General features: G+C 39.2%; 1 protein-coding gene across 2 annotated transcripts in view; it reads left to right on the forward strand.

Annotated features, from left to right (window-relative positions):
• Nucleotides 1-321: 321 nt before the first annotated feature.
• Nucleotides 322-27,507, forward strand: part of LOC124612664 (major facilitator superfamily domain-containing protein 6) — a 148,887-nt gene continuing 121,701 nt past the window's right edge. For both annotated transcript variants that reach the window (XM_047140988.1, XM_047140987.1), the window contains exons 1-3: nucleotides 322-643; nucleotides 774-1,138; nucleotides 24,781-25,204. In XM_047140988.1, coding sequence (XP_046996944.1) covers nucleotides 580-643; nucleotides 774-1,138; nucleotides 24,781-25,204 — 853 coding nt within the window. In that variant the 5' untranslated portion in view covers nucleotides 322-579. The remainder of the gene's footprint in view (nucleotides 644-773; nucleotides 1,139-24,780; nucleotides 25,205-27,507) is intronic.

Here is a 27,507-nt window from a genome sequence, read left to right on the forward strand (position 1 = left end):
CTTTTCATGTCATTCTCACTCCACATTCTACGATATGTCTACGCATATTTTATTAGAGCCAGACATTTGCGAGGGGACTGCCGTTTACACAAAATAATTTATTGAAGGAAATTATTTTCCAAGACAGGAAAAAGATTTCCTTCAAAATTCACAGCGGCTGTCGATCCTTAAAAACACAAAATAATGTTGGTAACATCTGTGCTGTGCGGTGTGTGGAAGTTGTTGTGTCATTTTCCCACTGTGGTTTATCTTTGTTACTGAACATTTTTTTCCAGGGTAGCCAACATAAACAATTGAAGTTGTGCTACAGATTTCAAACATTGCATGGAACCACCGTACCGAGTGTAGGAGGAACTTTCAGTTCGCAGTGAAGGAATATGTTTTCAAATATTGTTTGACCCTCATATTTTAGTTAATTGTCTTGTTTCTGTTATATTATTCGATGAATATGTGGTAGTGCCCAATATTGGTGGTTAAGTGTTTGTATTTTAAAGGTGAACCCGTGACTAGCACACGCGTGTGGTTTGTTTCCAAAAGATTTTTATAAATATAAAAGGACATTATTTGCGAAAACTGACAATGAAGATAAAAATTAACGCAGATTTACTCCCTGTCAAAGGGCAGTACTTTCTGTTCAACGCCGGTAAGTTATATTTACAAAAGTCAGTTTTTGAAGCACCATTAATGTCATCTTTTTATAGCTGACAGAATGCATAAAAAGTGACATTTTTGTTATGGTTAGTGCTCTACAGATGCATTTCCTGGTTATTCAGGTACAGCTCCAGTGGTGCCTTACTTACCAACGTATGCCCGACAGCTTGGATTCTCCAGTGTAGTTGTTGGTTTAATCTACACGATACTGCCAATTATGGGAATGCTCGCCAAGCCATTACTTGGTGCTGTTGCGGACCATTTTCGACGTCAGAAAATGATGTTCATTCTCTGTGAAGTACTTGTTTTAGTAACGTTTTTTACTATACAGTTCATACCAGAAGTACCTGTCGAATCAAAATCTGTAGCAATATTTGACTGTGGAGAAGGGGAATCATTCATTAATGTGTGTGGTAACAAATCTTCAGACCAGTGTGATGCAGAACGAATTACAGAAGATGGTAGCTCAGGTGCTCTTCATTGTGAGGTTTGTAGAATATACAACCGCCTTTTGCATTTCTTACTTTGTTGTGTACAGTTCTGCTACGTTCTTTCTTTATGAGATAATCTCTTGCTCTTATATGCATACTTAGTGTTTGGAATTTAATGTAACTAATGTATACGATACCCCCCATGAACCATGGACCTTGCCGTTGGTGGGGAGGCTTGCGTGCCTCAGCGATACAGATAGCCGTAACGTAGGTACAACCACAACGGAGGGGTATCTGTTGAGAGGCCAGAGAAACGTGTGGTTCCTGAAGAGGGGCAGCAGCCTTTTCAGTAGTTGCAAGGGCAACAGTCTGGATGATTGACTGATCTGGCCTTGTAACAATAACCAAAATGGCCTTGCTGTGCTGGTACTGCGAACGGCTGAAAGCAAGGGGAAACTACGGCCATAATTTTTCCTGAGGGCATGCAGCTTTACTGTATGATTAAATGATGATGGCGTCCTCTTGGGTAAAATATTCCGGAGGTAAAATAGTCCCCCATTCGGATCTCCGGGCGGGGGCTACTCAAGAGGATGTCGTTATCAGGAGAAAGAAAACTGGCGTTCTACGGATCGGAGCGTGGAATGTCAGATCCCTTAATTGGGCAGGTAGGTTAGAAAATTTGTATACATGGAAGAACCCTGGAGATACTAAAAGGTATCAGATAGATTATATAATGGTAAGACAGAGATTTATGAACCAGGTTTGAAATTGTAAGACATTTCCAGGGCCAGATGTGGACTCTGACCACAATCTATTGGTTATGAACTGTAGATTAAAACTGAAGAACCTGCAAAAAGGTGGGAATTTAAGGAGATGGGACCTGGATAAACTGAAAGAACCAGAGGTTGTACAGAGTTTCAGGGAGAGCATAAGGGAACAATTGACAGGAATGGGGGAAAGAAATACAGTAGAAGAAGAATGGGTAGCTTTGAGGGATGAAGTAGTGAAGGCAGCAGAGGATCAAGTAGGTAAAAAGACGAGGGTTAGTAGAAATCCTTGGGTAAAAGAAGTAATACTGAATTTAATTGATGAAAGGAGAAAATATAAAAATGCAGTAAATGAAGCAGGCAAAAAGGAATACAAACGTCTTAAAAATGAGATCGACAGGAAGTGCAAAATGGCTAAGCAGGGATGGCTAGAGGACAAATGTAAGGATGTAGAGGCTTATCTCACTAGGGGTAAGATAGATACTGCCTACAGGAAAATTAAAGAGACCTTTGGAGAGAAGAGAACGACTTGTATGAATATCAAGAGCTCAGATGGCAACCCAGTTCTAAGCAAAGAAGGGAAGGCAGAAAGGTGGAAGGAGTATATAGAGGGTTTATACAAGAGCGATGTACTTGAGGATAATATTATGGAAATGGAAGAGGATGTAGATGAAGATGAAATGGGATACGATGCTGCGTGAAGAGTTTGACAGAGCGCTGAAAGACCTGAGTCTAAACAAGGCCCCCGGAGTAGACAACATTCCATTGGAACTACTGACGGCCTTGGGAGAGGCAGTCCTGACAAAACTCTACCATCTGGTGAGCAAGATGTATGAAACAGGCGAAATACCCTCAGACTTCAAGAAGAATATAATAATTCCAATCGCAAAGAAAGCAGGTGTTGACAGATGTGAAAATTACCGAACTATCAGTTTAATAAGTCACAGCTGCAAAACACTAACGCGAATTCTTTACAGACGAATGGAAAAACTAGTAGAAGCCGACCTCGGGGAAGATCAGTTTGGTTTCCGTAGAAATACTGGAACACGTGAGGCAATACTGACCTTACGACTTATCTTAGAAGAAAGATTAAGGAAAGGCAAACCTACGTTTCTAGCATTTGTAGACTTAGAGAAAGCTTTTGACAATGTTGACTGGAATACTCTCTTTCAAATTCTGAAGGTAGCAGGGGTAAAATACAGGGAGCGAAAGGCTATTTACAATTTGTACAGAAGGCAGATGGCAGTTATAAGAGTCGAGGGACATGAAAGGGAAGCAGTGGTTGGGAGGGGAGTAAGACAGGGTTGTAGCCTCTCCCCGATGTTATTCAATCTGTATATTGAGCATGCAGTAAAGGAAACAAAAGAAAAATTCTGAGTAGGTATTAAAATCCAAGGAGAAGAAATAGAAACTTTGAGGTTTGCCGATGACATTGTAATTCTGTCAGAGACAGCAAAGGACTTGTAAGAGCAGTTGAACGGAATGGACGGTGTCTTGAAAGGAGGATATAAGATGAACATCAACAAAAGCAAAACGAGGATCATGGAATGTAGTCGAATTAAGTCTGGTGATGCTGAGGGAATTGGATTAGGATATGAGACGCTTAAAGTAGGAAAGGAGATCTGCTATTTGGGGAGCAAAATAACTGATGATGGTTGAAGTAGAGAGGATATAAGATGTAGACTGGCAATGGCAAGGAAAGCGTTTCTGAAGAAGAGAAATTTGTTAACATCCAGTATAGATTTAAGTGTCAGGAAGTCATTTCTGAAAGTATTTGTATGAGTGTAGCCATGTATGGTAGTGAAACATGGACGATAAATAGTTTGGACAAAAAGAGAATAGAAGCTTTCGAAATGTGGTGCTACAGAAGAATGCTGAAGATTAGATGGGTAGATCACATAACTAATGAGGAAGTATTGAATAGGATTGGGGAGAAGAGAAGTTTGTGGCACAACTTGACCAGAAGAAGGGATCGGTTGGTAGGACATGTTCTGAGGCATCAAGGGATCACCAATTTACTATTGGAGGGCAGTGTGGAGGGTAAAAATCGTAGGGGGAGACCAAGAGATGAATACACTAAGCAGATTCAGAAGGATGTAGGTTGCAGTAGGTACTGGGAGATGAAGAAGCTTGCACAGGACAGAGTAGGATGGAGAGCTGCATCAAACCAGTCTCAGGACTGAAGACCACAACAACAACAACAATGTATAAAATACCATTTTTATGAAGGTATTCGTTATATCTCAGGCCATTTGACCAATTAATGTTGGAGACTTGTTATCAGAATTCTTTTATGTGAAGTTTGAGGTTACAGTGCAGATTATTGGTGCATTATTAGTGTTGGTTCAGGGGTTACAATGCTGCTATGGTTTCAGTGGATAATACTGGTACATTAATTAGTATTGGTATTGGCACTTTATTATTTATCAGACAACCCTTCCAGGTTGTAGAAGCAATGGTTAAGATATGCCTTCATTGCAGTATTGAATCCTGTAATACTGTTTACTGACTGTGTATTATTTTGGAATTTTCTAAATATCTTTTTTACTAGATGCAGAAAACCATTTGACAAAGCTTAGTTTATGTTCTGTGCATATGGAGATACATTTATTGTGTTGTGGATGTGTACATTTTTGGGGAAGAATGTGTTATTTTGAGTTGCATAATGCTTTGTGAAAATTGCAGTTTGTGTGTCGTATCTTCCACGATTGTGTTTTGGATACTGAATAGCTTAATAATGTTAGGGGAAGCTCCACAGAAAGTGACTCTGTACTTCAGAAGCAACTGAATGTTTACATAGTACACAATTTTGAGGCAGTCTGCTGGTGCAGTTTTCATGAATGCTCATCGCATAGTAGAATGTGCTCAATTTTTTAATGAGTTTGCCAATATGAATTTGCCACCTGACACTGCCCTGGATCCACAACCTGAGAAACTTTGTTATGTCAACTCTATGTACAACTATGTTTGACAAGTGGATATTTATAGTTTGTGGGACCTTTTCGTTGACATTATGGAAGTCCATTTCTACAGTTTTTTCTTCAATTGTGATTATCTGATAGTGTGCAAATCATCTTGCTATGCTATCTTCTTTGTTATATATTCATGTGGTAAGTTTTTTGTTTTTGCACTGATGAGAAAGCTTGTGTCATGAGCAAACTGATAATCATTTTGACTATATGTATTGGAGTGTGGGTCATTTACATATAGGAACAACAGCACTGATCCCTTTGCTGATCCATGGGGAACACCATATTTCACTTCTTGGTATTCTGGGTAATGGTTTGTAATTCTGTTACGTTCAGTATGTTATATTTCCACTATTTGTTTACGTTTGCAAAGGTTAGCTATGCCTCTGGCTTCATGGTCTGTAATTCAAATGTCTTTGAACACAAGGCATACACCAGTGATATATTGTCAATTGTCCCCTTTCTGGTAAATTTCGCTCAAGAATTCATAAATAGCAGGGCTGGTTGAGTGGTTCTTCCTAAACTACTAGTGTGCTATGGACAGAATTTGCTAAAACCTATAAGTCTTTCATGGAAAAATGCCTGTAAAATTATTGAGAAGCCAGACAACGAGAGTGACTGGCCTGTTATTGCCAACTTCTTCTATATTTCCTTTGTGGTATACTGGTTTCAATTTTTAGACAAGAAGGGAAAGTCCCTGATTCAAGTGAACTGTTGTGTAACTGTGTCAGTGATATTTTACAGGGACTTCGCTACACCATTTTACTGTTTTGTCAGGTATACCACCTGCACCCGAAGACTGTTGTTGTTCTTCTTCATTCATTGGGTATAGACACAATGAGGCATTGGCCCCTAACCTAGCTTGCGTTAATCATGAATGTCTCACACAGCACAAAGTCCCAAGTGACTGGAAAAAAAGCACAGGAGACTCCAGTACATAAGAAAGGTAAAAAAAAAAAAAAAAAAAAAAAAACAGACCCACATAATTACAGACCAATATCCCCAACTTCTGTTCTCTGCAGAATCCTTGAACATATTCTCAGTTTGAATATAATAATCTTCTTGAGACTGAGAAACTTATGTGCACAAATCGGCATGGTTCTAGAAAGCATTGCTTGGAAAAACTCAGCTTGCCCTTTTCTCATTATATGTTGAGAATTATAGATGAAGGGCAGCAGGCAGATTCCATATTTTTAGAGTTCTGGAAAGCATTTGACACGTTGCAGGCTGTTAACGAAGGTATGAGCATATGAAATTGGAACATAGATATGTGAGTGGCTTGAAGACTCCTTAAATAACAGAACTCACTATGTTGCCCTCAATGGTGAGTATTCATCAGAGAAAGGATATCATAAGGAGTGCTCCAGGGAAGTGTGATGAGCACGTCAAAAAAAGTTTTGCATCACCCCAGTTCCCATAACTCCTGAAGATAAGCATTTACTGTTTACATTGTATCACAGACACAGGCCCTTTGACTGTTCAGAGGTGCCACTAAACCTGCCCAAAGATGAAAACAACCACACACGAGCAACGCCTATTAGATGGAGGCATTCCAACAGCCGATCAGTTCCAGTCATTCCACCAGGAAGGAGGTACACAGTTCACGTTGTCTGTAGTTCAACCGTGCCTCGATGGTCAATACTGTGGTTTGATCGCGTCTGCATTGTTACTTTGTGCCAGGAAGGGCTCTCAACAAGGGAAGTATCCAGGCGTCTCAGAGTGAACCGAAGTTATGTTATTCAGACATGGAAGAGATATACAGAGACAGGAACTGTTGATGACATGCCTTGCTCAGGCTGCCCAAGGGCTACTACTGCAGTGGATGACCGCTGCCTACAGATTATGGCTTGGATGAATCCTGACAGCAATGCCACCATGTTGAATAATGCTTTCTGTGCAGCCACAGGACGTTGTGTTACGTCTCAAACTGTGCGCATTAGGCTGCATGATGCGCAACTTCACTTCTGACACCCATGGCGAGATCCATCTTTGCAGCCACAACACCATGCAGCGCGGTACAGATGGGCCCAACAACATGCCGAATGGACCGCTCAGGATTGGAATCACGTTCTCTTCACCGATGAGTGTCGCATATGCCTTCAACCAGACAATTGTGGGAGACCTGTTTGGAGGCAACCCTTTAAGGCTGAATGCCTTAGACACACTGTCTTGCGACTGCAGCAAGGTGGAGGTTCCCTGATGTTTTGAGGTGGCACTATGTGGGCCCGACATACACCACTGGTGGTCATGGAAGGTACCGTAATGGCTGTATGATACGTGAATGCCATCCTCCGACTGATAGTGCCACCATATTTGGTGAGGCATTCATCTTCAAGGACGACAATTTGCGTCCCCATCCTGTGCATCTTGTGAATGACTTCCTTCAGGATAACGACATCGCTCCACTAGAGTGGCCAGCACGGTCTCCAGACATGAACCCTTTTGAACATGACCGAGAAAAATTTGAAACAGTGGCTTACTGTTTACATGTCAGAAACTTTCTTTACGTCAGGCCCATTTCCAAATTTGCAATGCATTCCCATTGTATATCATTAATTCACATTTGTTATTACTTCTAAAATCCAGAGAGACTGTAGGGAAAAAAAATGTCGACCTCATTAAACAATTGAAGAAGCGTGCGTTTCTGCCCCTTTGGTAAAAATAACTTTGACTTTTGCGGATGACAGCTCTTCCTTATAGCCAACTACTTGGCTTTCATTGATAACAGCTGACCATGAATTTTCCACGTACTGAGTCTATCTTACATTTGCAGTGGCTTCAGTTTCCTTGCCCCTTACTTATCTACAACATAACATGTATACGTACTTAAAACATTATTGCTAAGAAAATACAAATTTATCCTTTACTGTTGTTCGGTACTGGATATTGGGCGATAATATTATACTAATGACCATCATTATCCCTGACAACAGGAAGACTGCACTTTGGCCCTTCACAGAACACCCTAAGTTGATTTCATTATCAACCACCTCCATTCCTATAATTATTATCACTTTTTATTATATCATTGTTATAAAAAATCCTCCCTTTGATACTTTTTAAGTATTCTTTCCAATCGTTCCCAACTGAAGAAATGGTGTAGAATTTTTCTGATGTTTAATTTTAAATTTCACTGACAGGGTCACCTTATACGAGGGTTTTCTAGAAAGTAAGTTCCGATCAGTCGCGAAATGGAAACCACAGTGAAAACCAGAAATATTTTATTTGCAACAGTTAGGTACACCTTCCACTAACTTCCCTGCATAGTTGCCGCTCCGACTTCTAGTCAACTTTCCAATATCCTCGTCATAGAAAGCAGCCGCCTGTGCTTTTGGACAGTTATCTGCACTGGTCTGCAGCTTGTCGTCTGTGGAAAAGTTTTGCCTTCATAGCCAGCGGTTCTTGTGAATAGAGATGAGACTCTTGGGGTGGGGGGGGGAGCCAATTACGGACTGTACTGTGGGTGATCAAACACTTTTCATCAAGAATGCTGCAGGAGCATCTTCATTGCCCCTGCAGTGTGCAGCCGAGAATTGGCATGAAGAAGGAACTGCTCGACAGTTGTGTTATTTTGGCTGCATGACACAGGCAAAATCTCTAACCAGGCCCTCATACTTGGTGGGAGACGATATTCCCTACACATCTTTATGTGCTCACTGTTCACTCAAAACTGAAAAGATCGACAGGCATACTAGAGACACTGCCCAACACATCTGTGCAAAGCTTTACCGGATTTTCCCAGTGGTTTCCATTTCGCGGCCGATCTGAACTTATTTTCTGGACAACCCTCGTACAAACTGAAAAAATTCCTGTAAAAAAGTTATAGTACATTCTCTTCGCATCATGATTGTTTCTGCCTCCTCCAGTTTCTTGTAGCAAATTATTGCAGGTTTTCTTTCATTTAGAACAGTTCTTCATAATTATTAATTCTAAACATATAGATTATTAACTTAGCACTGATATTGTACTCGTAGATAATATATTATTATATGGCTGTAACACTAGATTGATAGATTGGTGAACACATTACCATCTACTTCATGTATATCTAAATTCCCACAGTTGAATCTAGGATTCTCAATTTTCTTGGCATTGTAACTATGAAACATTATTGTATTTGCTTTTTGTTATGTTGAATTTATTCTTGAACTATATAATATGACACACACATGTTGTTGTTGTTGTTGTTGTTGTTGTTGTGGTGGTGGTCTTCAGTCCAAAGACTGGTTTGATGCAGTGCTCCATTTTACATACAGTAGATCTGCATGCCCTCAGGAAAAATTACAGCTGTAGATTCCTCTTGCTTCCAGCCATTTGCAGTACCAGCAAAGCAAGGCCACTTTTGTTGATGTTAAAAGGCCAGATCAGTCAATTATCCGGACTGTTGCCACTGCAACTACTGAAAAGGCTGCTGCCCCTCTTCAGGAACCATGTGTTTGTCTCCCCTCTCAGTGGATACCCCTCCGTTGTGGTTGCACCTATGGTACAGCTGTTTGTATCGCTGAGGCACGCAAGCCTCCCCACAAACGCCAAGGTCCATGGTTTAGGAGGTGTGGGGGGGATTACCCACATACAGATCTCAAAACTAAATATACTCAAGTGTGGGAGTATTATTGAGAAAATCAAATTAGCTTTTTGTGTCTATTACTATTTCCAGTCTTGATATCTGTACTCGAGAGCAATACTAGTTTTCCAGCCGATAACCCCATATACACAATTCACTTGTAAATACTTCTGTCCCAGAAACCTGTAAAGTTATCTCTTTTTATGCTCCACTCATGAACCAGATTTGAACTGATTCTGGGATCCATATGTCACTCAATTCTCACTGTGTACACCACATTATTTTGTCAGGCTTCCCACCTTTAACCAGAACAACTCACCTCCTGAATGTTATGTGCTTTACAGATCCTAGAAACACCATGCTCATTTCCTGAAGTGCAAACATCTCATACTATATCAAGACTTTCATCTTTCTGTGTAAACTGTTACTACAGCTACTTAAGTTGCCGGCACGGTAGCTCAGCTCAGAGGGCTGGCAACGCTCTGTAATAAAAAAACTGAGTGAACGGATCACCGAACAACCGGAACAGGTGTAATCAGACGTCCGCCACGAACAAAATTTCAACGAACAATATAGAACAAAATTAGATAAAAAAAAAAAACATTCGTTCTAATCCGTAATCAATCTCCCTTCCATGAACATCGAAATATTGGAGAGGCCAGGCCAATATTTTATGTATGCCTATAGAATTCCTTCCCAACTCTCCAGACTCTCCTGTGGTTAGACCTGCCTATTGGTATTTAGGAAATTCGCCTTCAAAAGTTTCATCCTTAGTTCCACTGCAGAACAATTCCCATTTCTTCTGGCACTTCCTCCAGAGATAGCTCCCTGCATCCATGAATTCCATCCAAGATTCTCTTATATTCCATGAATTATTGTAATACAGGGTGCAGCAGCGTTCATGGTAGGATATTAAAAACACACCAACAGGCAGGTAATTCATTTATTACCTCTTATGTCAATTAATAGTTAAAGGTATGCCATTTACCAGTGTGTAAGTCATTGTCCATTTATTTTTTGAGTGTGCCTCCTGTCAAATGATGCCCCCTCTGCACAACACATTAATCTAGGCGGCATTGGAAGCTTCCCATAACTTGGCGTAACATATTCCCTGGGACATTGCCGACTGCAGTTCTGATGCGATCCTTCAACACAGGAATGGTGGCCAGAATTTGCATGGATTTCTTGGGACAGACATTTCCTGGTATAGTAATTTCCCGTTTTGGTGACGTTTCCTGGCCGCCTCCCTCACCTGACCTTTCATGTTCAGACTTTTTCCTTTGGGACTACCTGAAGCAATAAGTGTTCTGAACATGTTGTGCCACCATTCCTGAGTTGAAGGATCACATCAGAACCACAGGCGGTGGTGTGGTTGCCTCCCATTTATGGTCAGGTCGGGTGTCGCCTCATTGTCTCATATGGGTTGACATCAATGCTGCATTTGTCTTCTCTCACTTGTGATCAAGTCAGGGGTTTCATCACCGCATTCTCATTCTTGTACTACACATTCCTAAATTTATATTGATCAGAAATAGTCTCCTTAACATAATTTCCAGTGATCCTTTGACAGTGTCACCAGTTTTGTAACTTCCCTATGTAATCCTTTTGCGCTTGATTTTTGCATTAGAAAGATTGGTCACAAAAAATCCCCTTGCCATGCACTCTATTACAGTTACTGCCTCGCTGATCTGCACTTCTCTTATTTGATTGAAAGATTTTAGTCTGACTAGTGCTCAATGATATTGACCATTTATCTGAGAGCTCTGGTCTCAAGAAAATTTCCAGTGACCACAAGTCACAAGCATGAATGCCATGCGATATTTCTTACTCTACAACAGGCACATGTATGAGAACGTAAATCCTCCAGTCTTACCCTTTCTGATGAACATTTTTTAAATATTTACCTCTTAACCGCATCTACTAGGTGTCTTTCTTGCAATTTCATTCAGTTTATTTAAGTAGAAGATGTTCACAAAATTTTGACTAGTTCTTTGATTTGTTATCTACTCACACTGAAAGGCAGTGATGTTCACCATTCCATAGTCAATGATATAATGTCCTCCCTCCATCTTTTTCATCATCAACAAGTTTCTTCCCAATAGCTTTTAGTTAGTAAGATGTATTTCTGAGCATGTAAATACATACACTATGTGATCAAAAGTATATGGACACCCCCAAAAACATATGTTTTTCATGTTAGGTGCATTGTGATGCCACCTACTGCCAGGTACTCCATATCAGCGACCTCAGTAGTCATTAGACATTGTGAGAGAGCAGAATCAGGCACTTCGCGGAACTCGTGGACTTCGAACGTGGTCAGGTGATTGAGTGTTGCTTGTGTCATACATCTGTACACGAGATTTCAACACTCCTAAACATCCCTAGGTCCACTGTTTCCGATGTGATAGTGAAGTGGAAACGTGAAGGGACACACAGCACAAAAGCATATAGGCCGACCTCATCTGCTGACCGACAGAGACCTCTGACAGGTAAATGACAAATGACACCTCGATTGGTGTAAGGTGTGTAAACATTGGACGATTGAACAGTGGAAAAATGTTGTGTGGAGTGAACAATCATGGTACACAATGTGGCGATGCGATGGCAGGGCGTGGGTATGGCGAATGCCCAGTGAACAACACCTGCCAGCGTGTGTAGTGCCAACAGTAAAATTCAGAGGCGGTGCTGTTATGGTGTGGTTATGTTTTCCATGTTTTTTTGCATGGCACTATCACAGCACAGGCCTACATTGATGTTTTAAGCACTTTCTTGCTTCCCATTGTTGAAGAGCAATTTGGGGGTGGTGATTGCAACTTTCAACACGATTGAGCACCTGTGCATAATGCACAGCCTGTAGCGGAGTGGTTACAGGCCAATAACATCTCTGTAATGGACTGACCTGCACATAGTCCTGACCTGAATCCTGTAGAACACCTTTGGGATGTTTTGGAATGCCATCTTCATGCCAGGCCTCACCGACTGACATCGATACTTCTCCTCAGTGCAGCACTCCGTGAAGAAAGGGCTGCTATTCCCAAGAAACCTTCCCGCATCTGACTGAACCTATGCCTGCGAGAGTGGAAGCTGTCATCAAGGCTAAGGGTGGGCCAACACCATATTGAATTCCAGCATTACCAATGGAGGGTACCACGAACTTGTAATGTCATTTTCCTCCTGGTGTCCGGATCACCAAGCAAATATAAATTTATGCTTTCTTGTGGCTCAGCACTGGATATTATTTGATACTCGTGACTGTCATTCCTGGTAAAAGGAGCATTCCGCTTTGGCCCATCAAAAACTCTTGGCCTGCCTTACACTGGCTGTGGCTGACCCCTAATCTGCCAGCGATTCATGATGCAGAATGTTGTCCAGCTATGTTCTTTGTGCTATCTTGTTTTTGAGCAACTTGAATACTCTTTGCCAAATGCATGCAGTAGGCAGAATGCCTAAGACCTCTGCCCACTGAGATTGTTACATACATACTCAGAGGCATCTCTGCTGCCCTACTACAATTTAGTCGTCACAATTTCACTTTGACACATTGTTTTTTGTGGATCGTGAAGATCCCTTAAATTAAAGACATAAATGTTATACACATTATTGCATTACCTTTTTTTTAGGCTAACCACGGCAACTGAAGCTCTCTTGGGACACATTTCTGTATTCTTTGTGTAGTTGCCTTTCATTGTTTCTGTTGCTTCCTTTAGGAAACAACATGTTTGTTACACCCCTTTTATTTTTCCTTTCTTTGATGTGTGTTATTCCTTCCTTCCTTGCCTAGTAGGTAACGTTGTCATTTGTACCATTATTCTCATATGATTTCTTTCAACTTTGATTACATTTTTAGTATGTGTGTTCAAAAATGAAATTATCCAAAACATTTACTATCCAGGATTACTTGTAATCTAACTTCTAGAGTCTGAGAATTCATACTATTAACTTGTTCTGTTAAGATTACTTCCTCTCACAGATTTGTATTACTGAATCTTATTTCTAAATTGCCGTTGCACTTGTGTAAACAATTTGAGATTAAAGACATATCTTCTCAACCCTTCTGTCACTCTCCAACTGTGTACATACTGTTTTGAAACATCAGTAATTTTACTGACAAAGGAGAGCTTTAATTTGTACAGATTGGAAACAGAAAATATTAATCAGTTGGTACAAAGGAATAGCATAGCATGAATGACTGTGTGTCTTACAAGGAATGCTAAGAAAAGTATATTTTTGTTTAACAAGGTGATAGGAAATTAAGTGTAGAGTAAGTGGGCAGTCAAAGCCTACAACATTCAGCTTGGAGGATGAAGATGTGGAACACAAATGGATTAAACCAGAGGCATTTCACAGTACACCATAAGCCCCCTCGAAACTACACAGATGGAAGCAGATACAAGCAAATACATCTTATGTCCATTGTTCTGGGAGTTTGAGCAATGTAAGACATACCGTATCTGCAAGGTATAAGGTAAATACCAGGTTTTCTTAACACCAGATATCCTTGACTATTTCAAAGAGCTCCCTGATCTTGCTGGGTGTGCAGAACAAACTGTTGATTTTGTGTTTTTCCAGGATTCTACTGATCTTAGCAGGAATAGGCCCTGCATATAGTAGAAAGGCTACCTTCCTAGTGTATTTTTCTTGTTCCTTCTCCATTGTGAGAAAGGCTACCTTCCTAGTCTCTTCTTCTTATTCATCTTCTGTTGTTAGTAACACTAAAGACATACCAGGCTATGACAGGCCACAAAATCAGCAATAGCAGAGCATTGTCTGGAACTTGAACACACCATGAATTATGACAGAACCAGGATCCTGGGTCAGACCCCCAGATTCTGGGACAGTATCATCAATGAATCTATTGAAATCAAGGTGGCGGAGAACCTGATCAACTGGGAAGCAGGATACCAGATCAGTACAACATGGAATCTGGCTTTGGAACTACTACAGAAATGCCGGAAAAAAATTCCCTTGTCTGAGAATGAACCTCAGATGACTGGGAGCATAATCACAGGAATCAGACCTCATATGGAGCACGAGGTGGCAACTACCTCCATGGGAGACAGCCACAGTTGTCACAGACAAGATAGGGAACAGCACCAACCACTCAAAACCCCAGGCACCGCACAACCAGGGAGCAGACATAATACGCAACACCAGGTGGCGGCTACCACCATAAGAGATTGCTGCAGCAGTGCGCAGACAACATAATATGCGACGCCAGCTGCAGCGTGATGTCACAGGAAGCACACCTTACAAGGGCGTACTGAATTCAGAATGCCAGGAGGATGACATGACCATGAGAGAAAGGTGCAGTAGTTGTGAATAGCTTAAGGAAGTTTTACAGTGATCAGCATCATTGTAGTGCTAGGGACACTTGGCGGGCACATACCTAATACAGAATGCCATGGGATGGCTGGCACCATGGGAGACAGCTGCAAGGGGTGCAGACAAAAGAGGAAATGCCTGAAGTCGAATACCACTGCAAGAAACAGCCCCAGCGGGTGTGGATGGCATAGCGGGCACTATCTAAGCATGAATATGCAACCCAGTCAGCAAAGTGACCAGTCTCACGAAACACTAGATGAAGATGCTGAGTTACAGTGTCTGGCAGTACACCCAATTCTGCGAGATGTCCGTAAATCACTTGGAAAGTCTTGTAAATTATTCACACTTATTTACTCTCGTGGAAATTTATTGTGCTTTCCCTTTTTAATAAAAAAAATTAAAAAGCTTGTGCTTTCACTTTGATCCTGCCTGAAGCAAGCATCTAATGAATTTACTGTATTTCTCTTGGCTCCAGTAGAACCTTTAGGTGCGTTGGCAGTTTTGTACTAGTCGTACCTCTTTTGGCTTGGCATTTGTGCTGAAATCCCTTCAATCTCAAAAGCACTTGTATATTCTTCTCTCAGCAACATTACATTCTTCCAGACCACTCCACCACTTATGCAACTCATGTCAACAACAACCAAATCGATCTGTATTGCTAACCCCGAAGACAAGAGAAACCAACGTCCATTTTATAATTTGCTAAAAGACTGACAACCAGTGGAATTCAAGCTAACACAAGGGAATGCAAAGCAAACACAATCTGTGGCATTTTCACTTGTGTTCACTTCAGTGAAAAAGAGCTTTAGACCAGATGGGACAATGAGGTCATGAGGGATAGGAAAGATCCAATGTGATCAGTACTCTTGTTAGTAAATTGCAAAGGAAGGAAAGGGAGCTTTGTCACAGATTTAAGCAAAGTTGAGGTCTTGGTGACACAAAAGCTGAATGGGGGAAAATGAGCTTTAGAAGAGCAATGTGAGGAGCTGTCAGTGCCAACTAATCTGACCAGAAGACTTGAGAGATATTGGTCTTACATAAAGTGGATCAAGATCATATGTTCACTCACTCACAAGGGGACCACATGGAAACTGGATTTTGTACCTTTGTTTTTGCATTTATGGTATGTGGAGTTCATAAATCAAATATCAGTTAGCAAAATCAGTTTGATGCAGGTCTCAAAAATTCTATAAAAAATCGGCTCTAAAGTTGGAAGCTTACCAACAATCATTAATATGCAAAAGCAAGGTTGATTTTTCTTGACAGGCCATGCAGATGTGTGGTAGAATGCTTGCCTATCACATATGTGCCATGGATTCAATTCTCATTCCTGGCAAAATTTTCAACTAAGGTTCCACGAACATTTCCCTAAAATGTAAAATATGTAAGAATGAAAAAGAATTTACTAATTTGTAATTTTTTTTATTCAAACAATCTTATATAAAGACTCAGTAATTAAGGATTTATATTTGCAATGAAAACTGGATTTTTCTGTTGTGTGATATATAATTAGAAATAAAAACCACATACACTTTTCATAAAAAAAGCAACTTGATATCTGTTAATTAGCCTATATTTGGAGAATTTTATGTTTAAATGACGTAGGTATTCAAACTAACGGGGAAGGGGGGGGGCGGGGGGGGGGGGGGGGGGAATGAGTGAAATGAGACTCAAAGCAGTGGTTATTAGTCTTGAACACTACTGATTTGTTTCCATCTTTAAGTATTTTAAACTTCGTGAAATTGTCAATAGAACATGCACCTCTATTTAAAAATTTGTGTTGGCCAGTAATCTAATCTAAAAAACCCAACATGGCAAGTGAGCCTTCTGCCACAAAGCCAAGTGGCCTGTCAAGAAAACTTGACCTTGCTTTAGCTTATTAATCATGGTTGGAAAACTTCAAAGTCAATTTCCTGGAGAATTTTTTTAGAGTTGCATTGAATTGTTTTGGGAGATTAATATTTGAGTTCTGAACTTCACATAACACAAATATAAAAAATTACAAAAATCCAATTGTCATGCGGTCCACTTGTCAGAGGCAATAATGACACCAGAACGGAGGGTGGCTGATAGGAGGTTAAAATATCGGATACAGTCTTCCAAAATTCTTTTACTGCATGTTCACAAGTTCATAAAACTTTAGTTTCACTCAGTCACTGTATGGATCCCAAAATGCCAGATATTGAGACAAATGATTGCAGGATAAAAAATCAACTGTAATCACTCAACAGTAGAAAGATACCTTGATCTAATGTGGTAACTGTAAGATTCTACACAAATGGTGCAGAAGAACCCTCCTCTCCTCCTAACAAAAATTTTATCATAGGACGTAGGGCAATGAGGTGTATCAAGTTATTGGGAAAAAAGTGCAAGACATGACCAGAACAGCCTAAAGTGAAATGACCACATGAAACTAGCTGTAGGAAAAACAGATGCCAGACTGAGATTCACTGGAAGAACCTTAAAGAAATGTAATTCATCCATGAAAGAAGTGACTTTGAAAACACATGCTCAGCCAATTTTTGAGTATTGGCTGACAGTTTAAGATCACCAGATTGGATTAGTGGAAGAGAGAGAGGAATCAATTGAAGTCTGGCATATTTTGTCATGAATTTGTTTACTGAGTGTGAGATAATTACAGCACACAACAAACTACAGTGGCATACTTTTCAAGAGAAGTGTTTTGCATTATGGAGAGGTTTGCTGTTAACATTCCACGGGAAGTGTGGTCCAAGAAGAGTTACTCAACGAATTTCTTCTTCTCTCATACATTTCTCTTAAGTGTCCTCAACAAGAAATTAAAACTCTTATGGAGGCTTACCAACAGTCATACTTTGTCTGCACCATCCACAGTTGGAACTGTGGTGTGGGAAATTGTATTGATACCAGAACCTTTTTAAGGTGATGGGGTGTAGATATACAAATTTTCTGACAAATTTAAAATATGTGGTATACTTGAACTTTAATGCAGAACCTTGAATTTTGCACACAGTGCTTTTACCTAACGAGTGATCCAGACAAGATTAATTTCCCTGCGGAGTAAAGATTGATTCTGTGAATGAAGATTGACTGATTGACTGACTGTTAAGTGACAGTTGAGACTGGATATATGAGGGCCCTGCTGAAAAGTGATTAGCATGCAAGCTGTCTGTGTTGATCTTGGGCTCTGAGATTCAGAAGCACTGAGACTGCTGTGGGTTTAGCTCAAGACAAGATTAAGTACTAGTTTTGCCATAGCCTTCAAGCCATGACAGGCTAGTGTATCGTGCATAGAGTGGTTGCAGATGCTAATGCCATGTGCAGATTCAAGGCATTGTGTTATTCCAGCCTAAATGAACATACGTTGTAAGTAGTTGTGGAGGGAAGGAACGCTGACAATGGCTTCAGGCTATGAGGCAAACCGCTCACTTCTACATCTGTACCTTACTACAGCAAATTGGGCTACACTGACAATTAAATGACCTTGGAAATCCATTTGTCTTATGCCTACAGTTAAGAAATTACAGACTTTTAAAATCCAAAGATAGGTTTGTGGAATTGGAAGGAATGTTAAATAAGATCAAATGGGATATAATAAGTTTATCAGGATTGTGGCAAAAAATTAAAAGTGAACATAATTTAAGTCAAGACATATGTCTTATTATAGAGAAACAAATCCCACTACAAGATTATGATGGAAGATTTTAATAAATGCAGATGTAGGACGAAAACTGAAAAAAATTCTCCGTTGGGAAACTACAGATGCTGCTGCTGATGTTGTCTTCAGTCCAAAGACTAGTTTGATGCAGCTCTCCATGCTACTCTATCCTGTGCAAGCCTCTTCATCTCTGAATAACTACTGCAACCTACATCCCTCTGAATTTGCTTACTATATTAATCTCTTGATCTCCCTCTATAATTTTTATCTCCCATGCTTCCCTCCAATACTAATTTGGTGATCCCTTGATGCCTCAGAATGTGTCCTACCAACTGATCCCTTCTTTTAGTCAGGTTGTACCACAACTTGCTCTTCTCCCCAATTCTATTCAGTACCTCCACATTAGTTATGTGATCTACCCATCTAATCTTCAGCAATTCTTCTGTAGCACCACATTTCATAAGCTTCTATTCTCTTCTTGTCTAAACTGTTCGTCATCCATGTTACACTTCCATACATGGCTACACTCATACAAATACTTTCAGGAATGACTTTGCACTTAAATCTAAACTCGATGTTAGCAAGTTTCTCTTCTTCAGAAAAGCTTTTCTTGCCATTGCCGTCTACAGTTTATGTCCTCCCTAATTCGACCATCATCAGTTATTTTGCTTCCCAAATAGCAGAACTAATGTACTACTTGAAGTGCCTTATTTCCTAATCTGATCCCCTCAGCTTCACTTGATTTAATTCGTCTACATTCCATTACTCTTGTTTTGCTTTTGTGGATTTCGTCTTATATCCTCCTTTCAAGATATTGTCCATTCTGTTCAACTGCTATTTCAAGTCCTTTGCTGTCCCTTGACAGAATTACAATGTCATCAGCAATCTTCGAAGTTTTTATTTCTTCTCCCTGGGACTTCAATTCCTACTCCGAGTTTTTCTTTTGTTTCCTTTACTGCTTTCTCAATATACAGATTGAATAACATTGGGGATAGGCTGCAACCCAGTCTCGCTCCCTTCTCAACTACTGCTTCCCTTCCATGCTCGTTGACTTTTATATCTGCCATCTGGTTTCTGTACAAATTATAAATAGCCTTTTGCTCACTTTATTTACCCCTCCCACCTCTAGAATTTGAAAGAGACTATTCCAGTCAACATTATCTCAAAGTCTACAAATGCTATAAACATAGGTTTCCCTTAAGGGTCAATATTGCCCCCTATGTTCCTACATTTCTCTGGAATCCAAACTGATCTTCCCCAAGGTCATCTTCTATCAGTTTTTCCATACTTCTGTAAAGGATTTGTGTTAGCATTTTGCAGCTGTGACTTATTAAACCGATAGTTTGGTAATTTTCTCACCTGTCAGCACCTGCTTTCCTGGGAATTTGGATTATTATTTTGTTCTTGAAGTCTGAGGATACTTCGCCTGTGTAATACATCTTGCTCACCGGATGCAAGAGTTTTGTCATCGCTGGCTCTCCCAAGGCTGTCAGAAGCTCTAACAAAATGTTGTATACTCCCCGGGCCTTGGTTTGACTTACGTCATTCAGTGCTTCATCAAATTCTTCACACAGTATCACCCCTTCTCATCTTCCTCTACACCCTCTTCCATTTCCATAACATTGCCCGCAAGTACATCTCCCTTGTGTAGCCCCTCTATATACTCCTTCCACCTTTCTGCTTTCCCTTCTTTGCTTATGACTGGTTTTCCCTCTGAGCTCTTGAGATTCATACAGGTGGTTCTTTTTTCTCCAAAGGTCTCTTTAATTTTCCTGTAGGCATTATCTATCTTACCGCTGGTGATGTATGCTTCTACATCCTTACATTTGTCCTCTAGCCATTCCTGCTTTGCCATTTTGCACTTCTTGGTAATATCATGTTTTTGACATTTATATTCCTTTTCACATACTTCATTTATTGCATTTTTATATTTTCTTCTTTCCTCAATTAAATTCAGTCTCTCTTGTGTTACCCAATGAATTCTTCTAGTCCTTGTCTACAGATATAATAACAGAAATGCCATGTCATTCGTTAGCAGATATGCCTAGAACAACAAAATTTATGTCCTTAACAAATTCTTGCAGAAGAAAACGAAATAAAATACAACTATTAGTGACAATGACTATATTTTTTTCTAACAAAGATACTTTACAGGCTGTTAAATGCTAAATCAATTTTGTACAGCTGATGATCATAGAGTCCATTGTAAGATGCAGAGTAAAAGTGTATACAGAGCTAAAAGAAACAAACTAGGCCCTAAACTTATCAGGCAAGAAGTAAGAACTGTAGGAAGTGAAAATAAAGTGAAAATTTATTTTAAAAAATAAGATATACAGGGTGTATATGCCGCAGGACAACCAGGAAATCTGGGTAGAATTCCAGGAGTTTTTCGCTGTTTTTCTTTTCAATAAAATTTTTGTTATTTTGACTGGTAAGAACTGATACTCTAACGAAGAATTATACTTTAGCCCACTACAACAGAATAATACTGCAGAAATAAAACATGAACGAGAGAATAACAGCAAAATAAAAATGTAGTTGCTAAGAAATTGCACCATTCACAACAACAAAACACAATGCACACGCAATTGTCTACCAACAGCAAAATGTGTCAAAGACTATGCAATACTTCGTAACAACAAACTGTTGTCAGTGCGTCTTTCTCTTGGGCTTCATTTTGATTAACATGGCATCACAACTGTTTACATAACTGTAATGGTCACGGAAAAAATATTGCGAATGGTGGTGGTTTGAGAAGTACTGCTTTCGAAGTAAATTTCCTTTTACGCAAGGTGAATTATTTGGTGTGTGAGAATGTGTGATGAATTTCTTAAATCAGTGAGCATTAGACTATTAGCCAATACTTAACATTGAGAACCAGCCACTTGAAGAATTTCAACTCCAGAAGGCCAGTCATTTATGTCATTATTTAAAATTTTACAGGCTCATTTGTGTTACTCTTAAAGAGTAACACATGGTGAAGAAGACCAAGTTTTGACATTAGTTTTTAATATTTATTTTAGTTTTTTCGCAGATTAAAAATCATACAATAATGATAGCTTAAAGTATAACTAGCCTTAAAAAATATATGAAGTGAGTTCTTGAGCAAATTCACACATAATTGACTTTTCTATGGAGAAGTCAAAGTGCTCGATGAAACATGTATTCAGGCAGGTAGCCCATGAAATGTTGGGTGCTCAGCAGTGAATTTATAACCACACTTGTGAGAAATATTCAGCTGCTGCAAGTTAAGCTGTGCTCTTAGGACCCTGCGTAACCACACCCTTGGAGGAGAGGGGGGCTCTTGTAGCTGTGCTGTTTGTATATTGATTTAAATCGTTAACTTTTCCTGTTTGTGTGTTCATGCTACCTAACAGTCATATTACTGTTGATCAATTACATCATGTGTCCTATGCTCTGAATAACTGCTGTCATTAGCTGGAAAAACCAAGTGACACGAGCTATGATAGGCATCATAATCTTGATTTCAGTGCTTCAGAAGGAATCGTGCTGTGTTTGGTGGACTCTCTGTTTATTCTTTTATGATACGAAAATATGCAGTTTAAATGTTGCCGTGCATCAAAGATCTTTCCAAAACGCATTTCATTTCCAAAAGTGCCGGGTAGTTCTAAGCTGGTGTATAAAACTCATGCCATTCACAGGTGTGATAAGTTTTACAGCTGCAAGGCTGTTACTTAACGTGAAAAAAAAGTACTTTCACCACACTGACATTGTAGTATATAGTGTATAGCGTAATTTTTTTCCTGTCTGTATATATACACTCTGGTTACATTAGACTGAATTAAGTAACAAGTTTAGCGTCATAGAAAACGTGGGTTGTGAGGGGTGAAGAAAGAGGTAAAATTACTTATCAAGTAGCAAAAGATGTTAAAGATATAAAGAAAGCAAAAGCAATTTCAACAGTGCAACATGTCAAAGCAATGAGGTAGGTGCAGTGTTTCTTGATTTCCAAAAGCATTTGACGCAGTACACACCTATGCTCATTGTCAAAAGTATAGTCATACGGGGCATCACATGAGATGTGTGACTGGATTGAGGATTTCTTGGTAGAGAAGAGTGTTTCAGACGAGCAATAATAGGAACACAATAACTGACTTAAACAAAAGTATTTGTAAGTGCCATGTAGAGCATTTGATACATTACATGAAAATTAAATAAGTGAAACAACTGAAAATGATAAATAATATGAAGAAAACAAAATGCCAGAAGTATTGGAGATGGTGCTGCCCACTGTCGAGTGTTTACTGCGAAATATTGCAGCCCGGCTATTGCTAGCCAGTTTCTTGTTAGTCATTGAAGCCTTTGTTACACGCCATTGAATATTTAGGTTTAGACCTTGCCTAATTTATGTTTGTGATTTGGATTGCTCTCTGGATTGTTGTACATACTTAAGATGACTTTGCTATGCTATGTGCTTGGTATGGTTATTCAATCACTTCGTGGACTCCACTGTCATTTACCTCCAGAACTGCCTGTTTCCTCCATGTTACTACCAGAGCAAGTTATCATTAACTATGTTCTACCTATGTGGAGAAGGATAGAAGACTGACCATCTTGAGTTTATAAAGAGATGTGGAACAAATGGTTTAAGCAAAAAGAAAAAGAAAAGACAAGGTAAAAAGGTTAAAAGAAAAAACACAAATTTTATAAATCAAGGAAAAAATTGAAAAAAATCTAAAAAAATTATGAAACTTAGTCAAAATGACAGACACATGATAGTGTGTAACTAGACCATTGAGAGACTGTTCCAGACAGAGAATTTATGTTTATGTAGAACATATTTAAGATGTACAAAATGATTTCAGGTTGAGATAGTTCAAGTAATGTCATTGTGAAGTGTGATTACACTGGACAACAATACAGCACGTACAGTGTTGTGCTGCTACCTGTTGCACCAACATGAAGATATACATAAATGCCAAGGTTCTCTTTAGACATACTGAGTCATCAATCAAGAACAAATATAGTGATATAAGTCATAACAGTAGCAAAGTGAGTCAGAAATCTTCAAACTGTTCAACAGTAGTTTTCTGTTTTCTGACTACACTACTACAGATTATATGGATTATTGACTGTGTCTGAGGAAACCATCCAGCCTTTCAAGAAGAATAGTCCTTGAGCTGAAAAGAAGTTGTGATGGAAAAAGGAAAAATACTGCCAAATTGACTCCCACAGTCCTGTGACCCAAGAGGATTGACTGAAATTTCTGGCATATGTCTTTGTCTCTTGCTCATGAGAGATTAGTTACCACTTTTTGAATTGGTGAGTGCTTCCACAACCAATGATTGTGTGTTTATTGAAATCAAATTATCCAGTTGCTAATTATGTTGCAGTTTTGTTAACTGATTGAGATTCAGTAAAAAGTTGTTCTCAAGAGTGATGAGTATTTTACTCCAGCTGGCAATGACATGCCATCTGAATTTAAACATTTTATTGTGTGCCCTTGCTGTCCTTGCATATACACTCAACACACTTGAGATTCATCTGTAATTAAGCTGAAATCGATTGTATGTATAAAACTACAAAATAACTGGCAACTGGTGCATTTGATTTCGGTATATGTATGTCTTTAAGGGAAAAACATTTCACACTTATTATCATTCGATACAAGATTGTAGCCTTCAAGAAAAGACAAACACATTAGGAGATGTCTAATAGTAAGGTGGATGTATTTGTTGGGTTTCATCTTTTCTCTCCTAATCATGATTAACTTGCCAGTAAATATTGTGCCTGGGCATGTGCCTAGTAATGCCATCACAAGAATTACATCATAGATACTGGTTAGAGAGAGGCAGCCACTGAGTTGTGTTTCCTTGATTTCCTCCCTATCTGGCTTTGCCTGTCAGATGGAAAGCAATCATCCAAAGTGGATGGTCCGTGGATCACGAAATGTGTTAGTGCTGGTGAATAGTCACACAGTAGTTATTTTGTACAAAACATTCGCAGTGCAGTAACTATGCCCACTGCTAACTGGATACATATTTCTGTCAGTTTCTTCACTATATGTAATGTATGCCTCTGTCATGAGAAATGTATTGCTTGTTTATAGAACTTTGTATACCTGATATACTTGTGGATTTAAAAAAAAAAAAAAAAAAAAAAAAAAAAAAACCTGTTCTTTATAACATGTTTTGTTCTACCATTACTACCAGCATATAGGATGGTGAATTTGGGTGTTGAGTGCTGGATAATTTTAAGAACAGATTATGATGTGCACTGTACTTTGAAACTTCTTAACCATACTCTTTTTAAATTATTGTTGTTAATAAACCTTCTGTTTCATGTCAGTGTAAAGTCATTACCATTTTTAAAAACAATAATTCTCTTATATGCTCATTTTCTAGCAAACATATACTGCTTTTATCTTTTCAAATTTAAAATATTTCCATGTTTGAAACTATTGATGTTTCCTTTACAGATGGCGTGTAGTGTAACAAACCCTGCAATATTTTCAGATATCTGTATGTACTGGAATGTGTCAGACTATTGCAAGAGTCAAAGGCCAAGAAGTGGTGTACTTGCTAATGACACTCTCCATATAACAGCTGTGGCAAGCTTAAATCACACAACTTCTGTGTATTCTTGTTTTTACTTCCCTGTGCATAAAGTAAAAACCATGAACAGTGATGTGTTAAATCCCTCGTGCAGTGCTGTGAGACATTTGACATGTAACACATATTGTAACAATACTGTGATTAATAATATGATAACTGTAAATGAAGAAATTGCAGATGTTGCTGGTCTTTACCAGTTTTGGCTGTTTTTCCTCCTCATGATTTTGAGTTGGGTCGGCATGGCAGTTGTAGTAAGTGTTGGAGATGCCATATGCTTTGGAATGCTGGGTAAGTTTTAATATGTTTGTAATTGAATAGAAAGTTTAAAAGAAAAGCTTTTAGTATTTATAAAATCTGTTGTAGATTTTCAGTCCAGGTCAAGCTTCCGCATAAATGCAGTGAGCCACATTATTTTTCTATTTATGTTATTCATATTACTTTTTTACAAATGTGTGGATATCTTTCACTGAATTTTGTAATTGTTCTTAGAAGAAGTCAGTTGTTTTGGTTTTCTTTTTTATTAAAATTACTGGTAATGGTTCATCACCCTATTCGACTATTCTCCTGGAGTATTGCTCGGTCATAATTCTTGTAGAAAATTAGTGAAATAGATATTAGTGTCAGTAGCATTGAGAAACAGTGGAAATTGTTAAAATTGAACAAAACGCCAGGGCCCCATGGAATTCCTATCCGATTCTGTAACCAGTTCGCAGCTGAGAGTTGGTGCTTGTGTTAACTGTAATCTGTTGTGGATCCCTTGAGCAGGAGAAAGGCCCTAGTAGTTGGAAGAAAGCTTAGGCCACACCTATCTACAAGAAGGGTAGCAGAAGTGATTCACAAAACTACCATCCAATGTCCCTGACATCCTTTTGTTGTAGAATCTTAGAACATATTCTGAGCTTAAAAAGAATCAGGTGTCTTGAATGAACAGAACTACGTCCACCACGTCAACCATTTTGGATTTTGAAAACATAGATCATGTGAAACCCAATTTTCACTTTTCTCACTTGACATCCTTGAAGCAAAGGATCAAAGCAATGAAGTAGGTGCAGTGTTTCTTGATTTCCAAAAAGCATTTGACGCAGTACACACCTATGCTTATTGTCAACAGTACAGTCATACGGGGCATCACATGGAATGTGTGACTGGATTGAGGATTTCTTGGTAGGGATGATGCAGCATGTTGTCTTGGATGGAATGCCATCATCAGACATAGGAGTAATTTCGGGTGTACCCCAAGGAAGCGTGTTGGGTCTCTTGCTGTTCTTGTTGTATATTAATGACCTTGGGGACAAAATTGTTAGTAGCCTCAGACTTTACCCAGATGATGCAGTTATTTACAACAAAATGTGGTCTGAACGAAGCTGCTCAAATATTTAGTCAGTCACCAATAAGATTTCAGAGCAGTGCAGTGACAAGCGGCTTGCTTTAAATGTTCATAAAATTAAAATTGTCCACTTCACAAAACAAAACAAATATAGTATCTTATTAATATAATATTAGTGAGTCACAATTGGAATATGTAAACGCGTATAAATACTAGGGTGTAATACCCATGGTCTTACTCATCTATGGCAGTGCAGAATTTTCTTGTTAAATCTGGGTGCCCAAGAACATTAGATTCAATGAGTGCTTCTGTACTAGTATTGAACTAATTAAAATACTTAGGAGACTGCTGCTGTGGCCGGCCGCTGGTGGCAGAGCGGTTCTGGCGCTACAGTCTGGAACCGCCCGACCGCTATGGCCGCAGGTTCGAATCCTGCCTCGGGCATGGATGTGTGTGTTGTCCTTAGGTTAGTTAGGTTTAAGTAGTTCTAAGTTCTAGGGGACTTATGACCTCAGCAGTTGAGTCCCATAGTGCTCAGAGCCATTTGACTGCTGCTGTGCTACTTTCTTTTTTAACAGGTTAGCTGCAGTTACACTGTTTAATGCTTGCTCTTTTACTAATTACCCACAACATTGTAATCAGCCTAGGAAAGATTTTAGTTCTTTGTGGGTTCTGGAAATTTCATTATTGCCTCAATTTGAGTTTGATTAGGTTGGATTTGTCAACTATTAACATATGACACAAAATGTTTATTCTCCTCTTCTGAATCTTATGTTTAAGAAGTTAATAGTTATGATACTGCAATACATGCATGTCTGAAGGAACATGAGGATCAGGCACTGTAGTGATTACAGCTATTATGAAATACATGAAATGTGTACGTAGTTGTGAATATAGACAACCTTCAGCTGTATAGTGGAATGATGACGTTGAAAATTTTTGCTGGACCGGCGCTTGAACCTGGGTGCTACTTTCTTTTTTAACAGGTTAGTTGCAGTTACACTGTTTAATGCTTGCTCTTTTACTAATTACCCTTATTTCGAGGCCAGACCCAAATTTCCACATATCATCATCCAAATGTCTGTAAGACAACCACTTGTGACAAAGGCTTCAAGTCTCTGCCCGGCACAAATTTACAATATTGTTGTTCGATTATGCAGCTGAAGATGGTCCATATTCACAATTGTGAATATGTTTCAAGTAACAGCTCTACTCGCTGCAATACAGTATTTATACGCCGGTACCGGGCAAGCAACTATCAATT

This window comes from Schistocerca americana, chromosome 4 (assembly GCF_021461395.2).
Source record: "Schistocerca americana isolate TAMUIC-IGC-003095 chromosome 4, iqSchAmer2.1, whole genome shotgun sequence".
Taxonomy (NCBI): domain Eukaryota; kingdom Metazoa; phylum Arthropoda; class Insecta; order Orthoptera; family Acrididae; genus Schistocerca; species Schistocerca americana.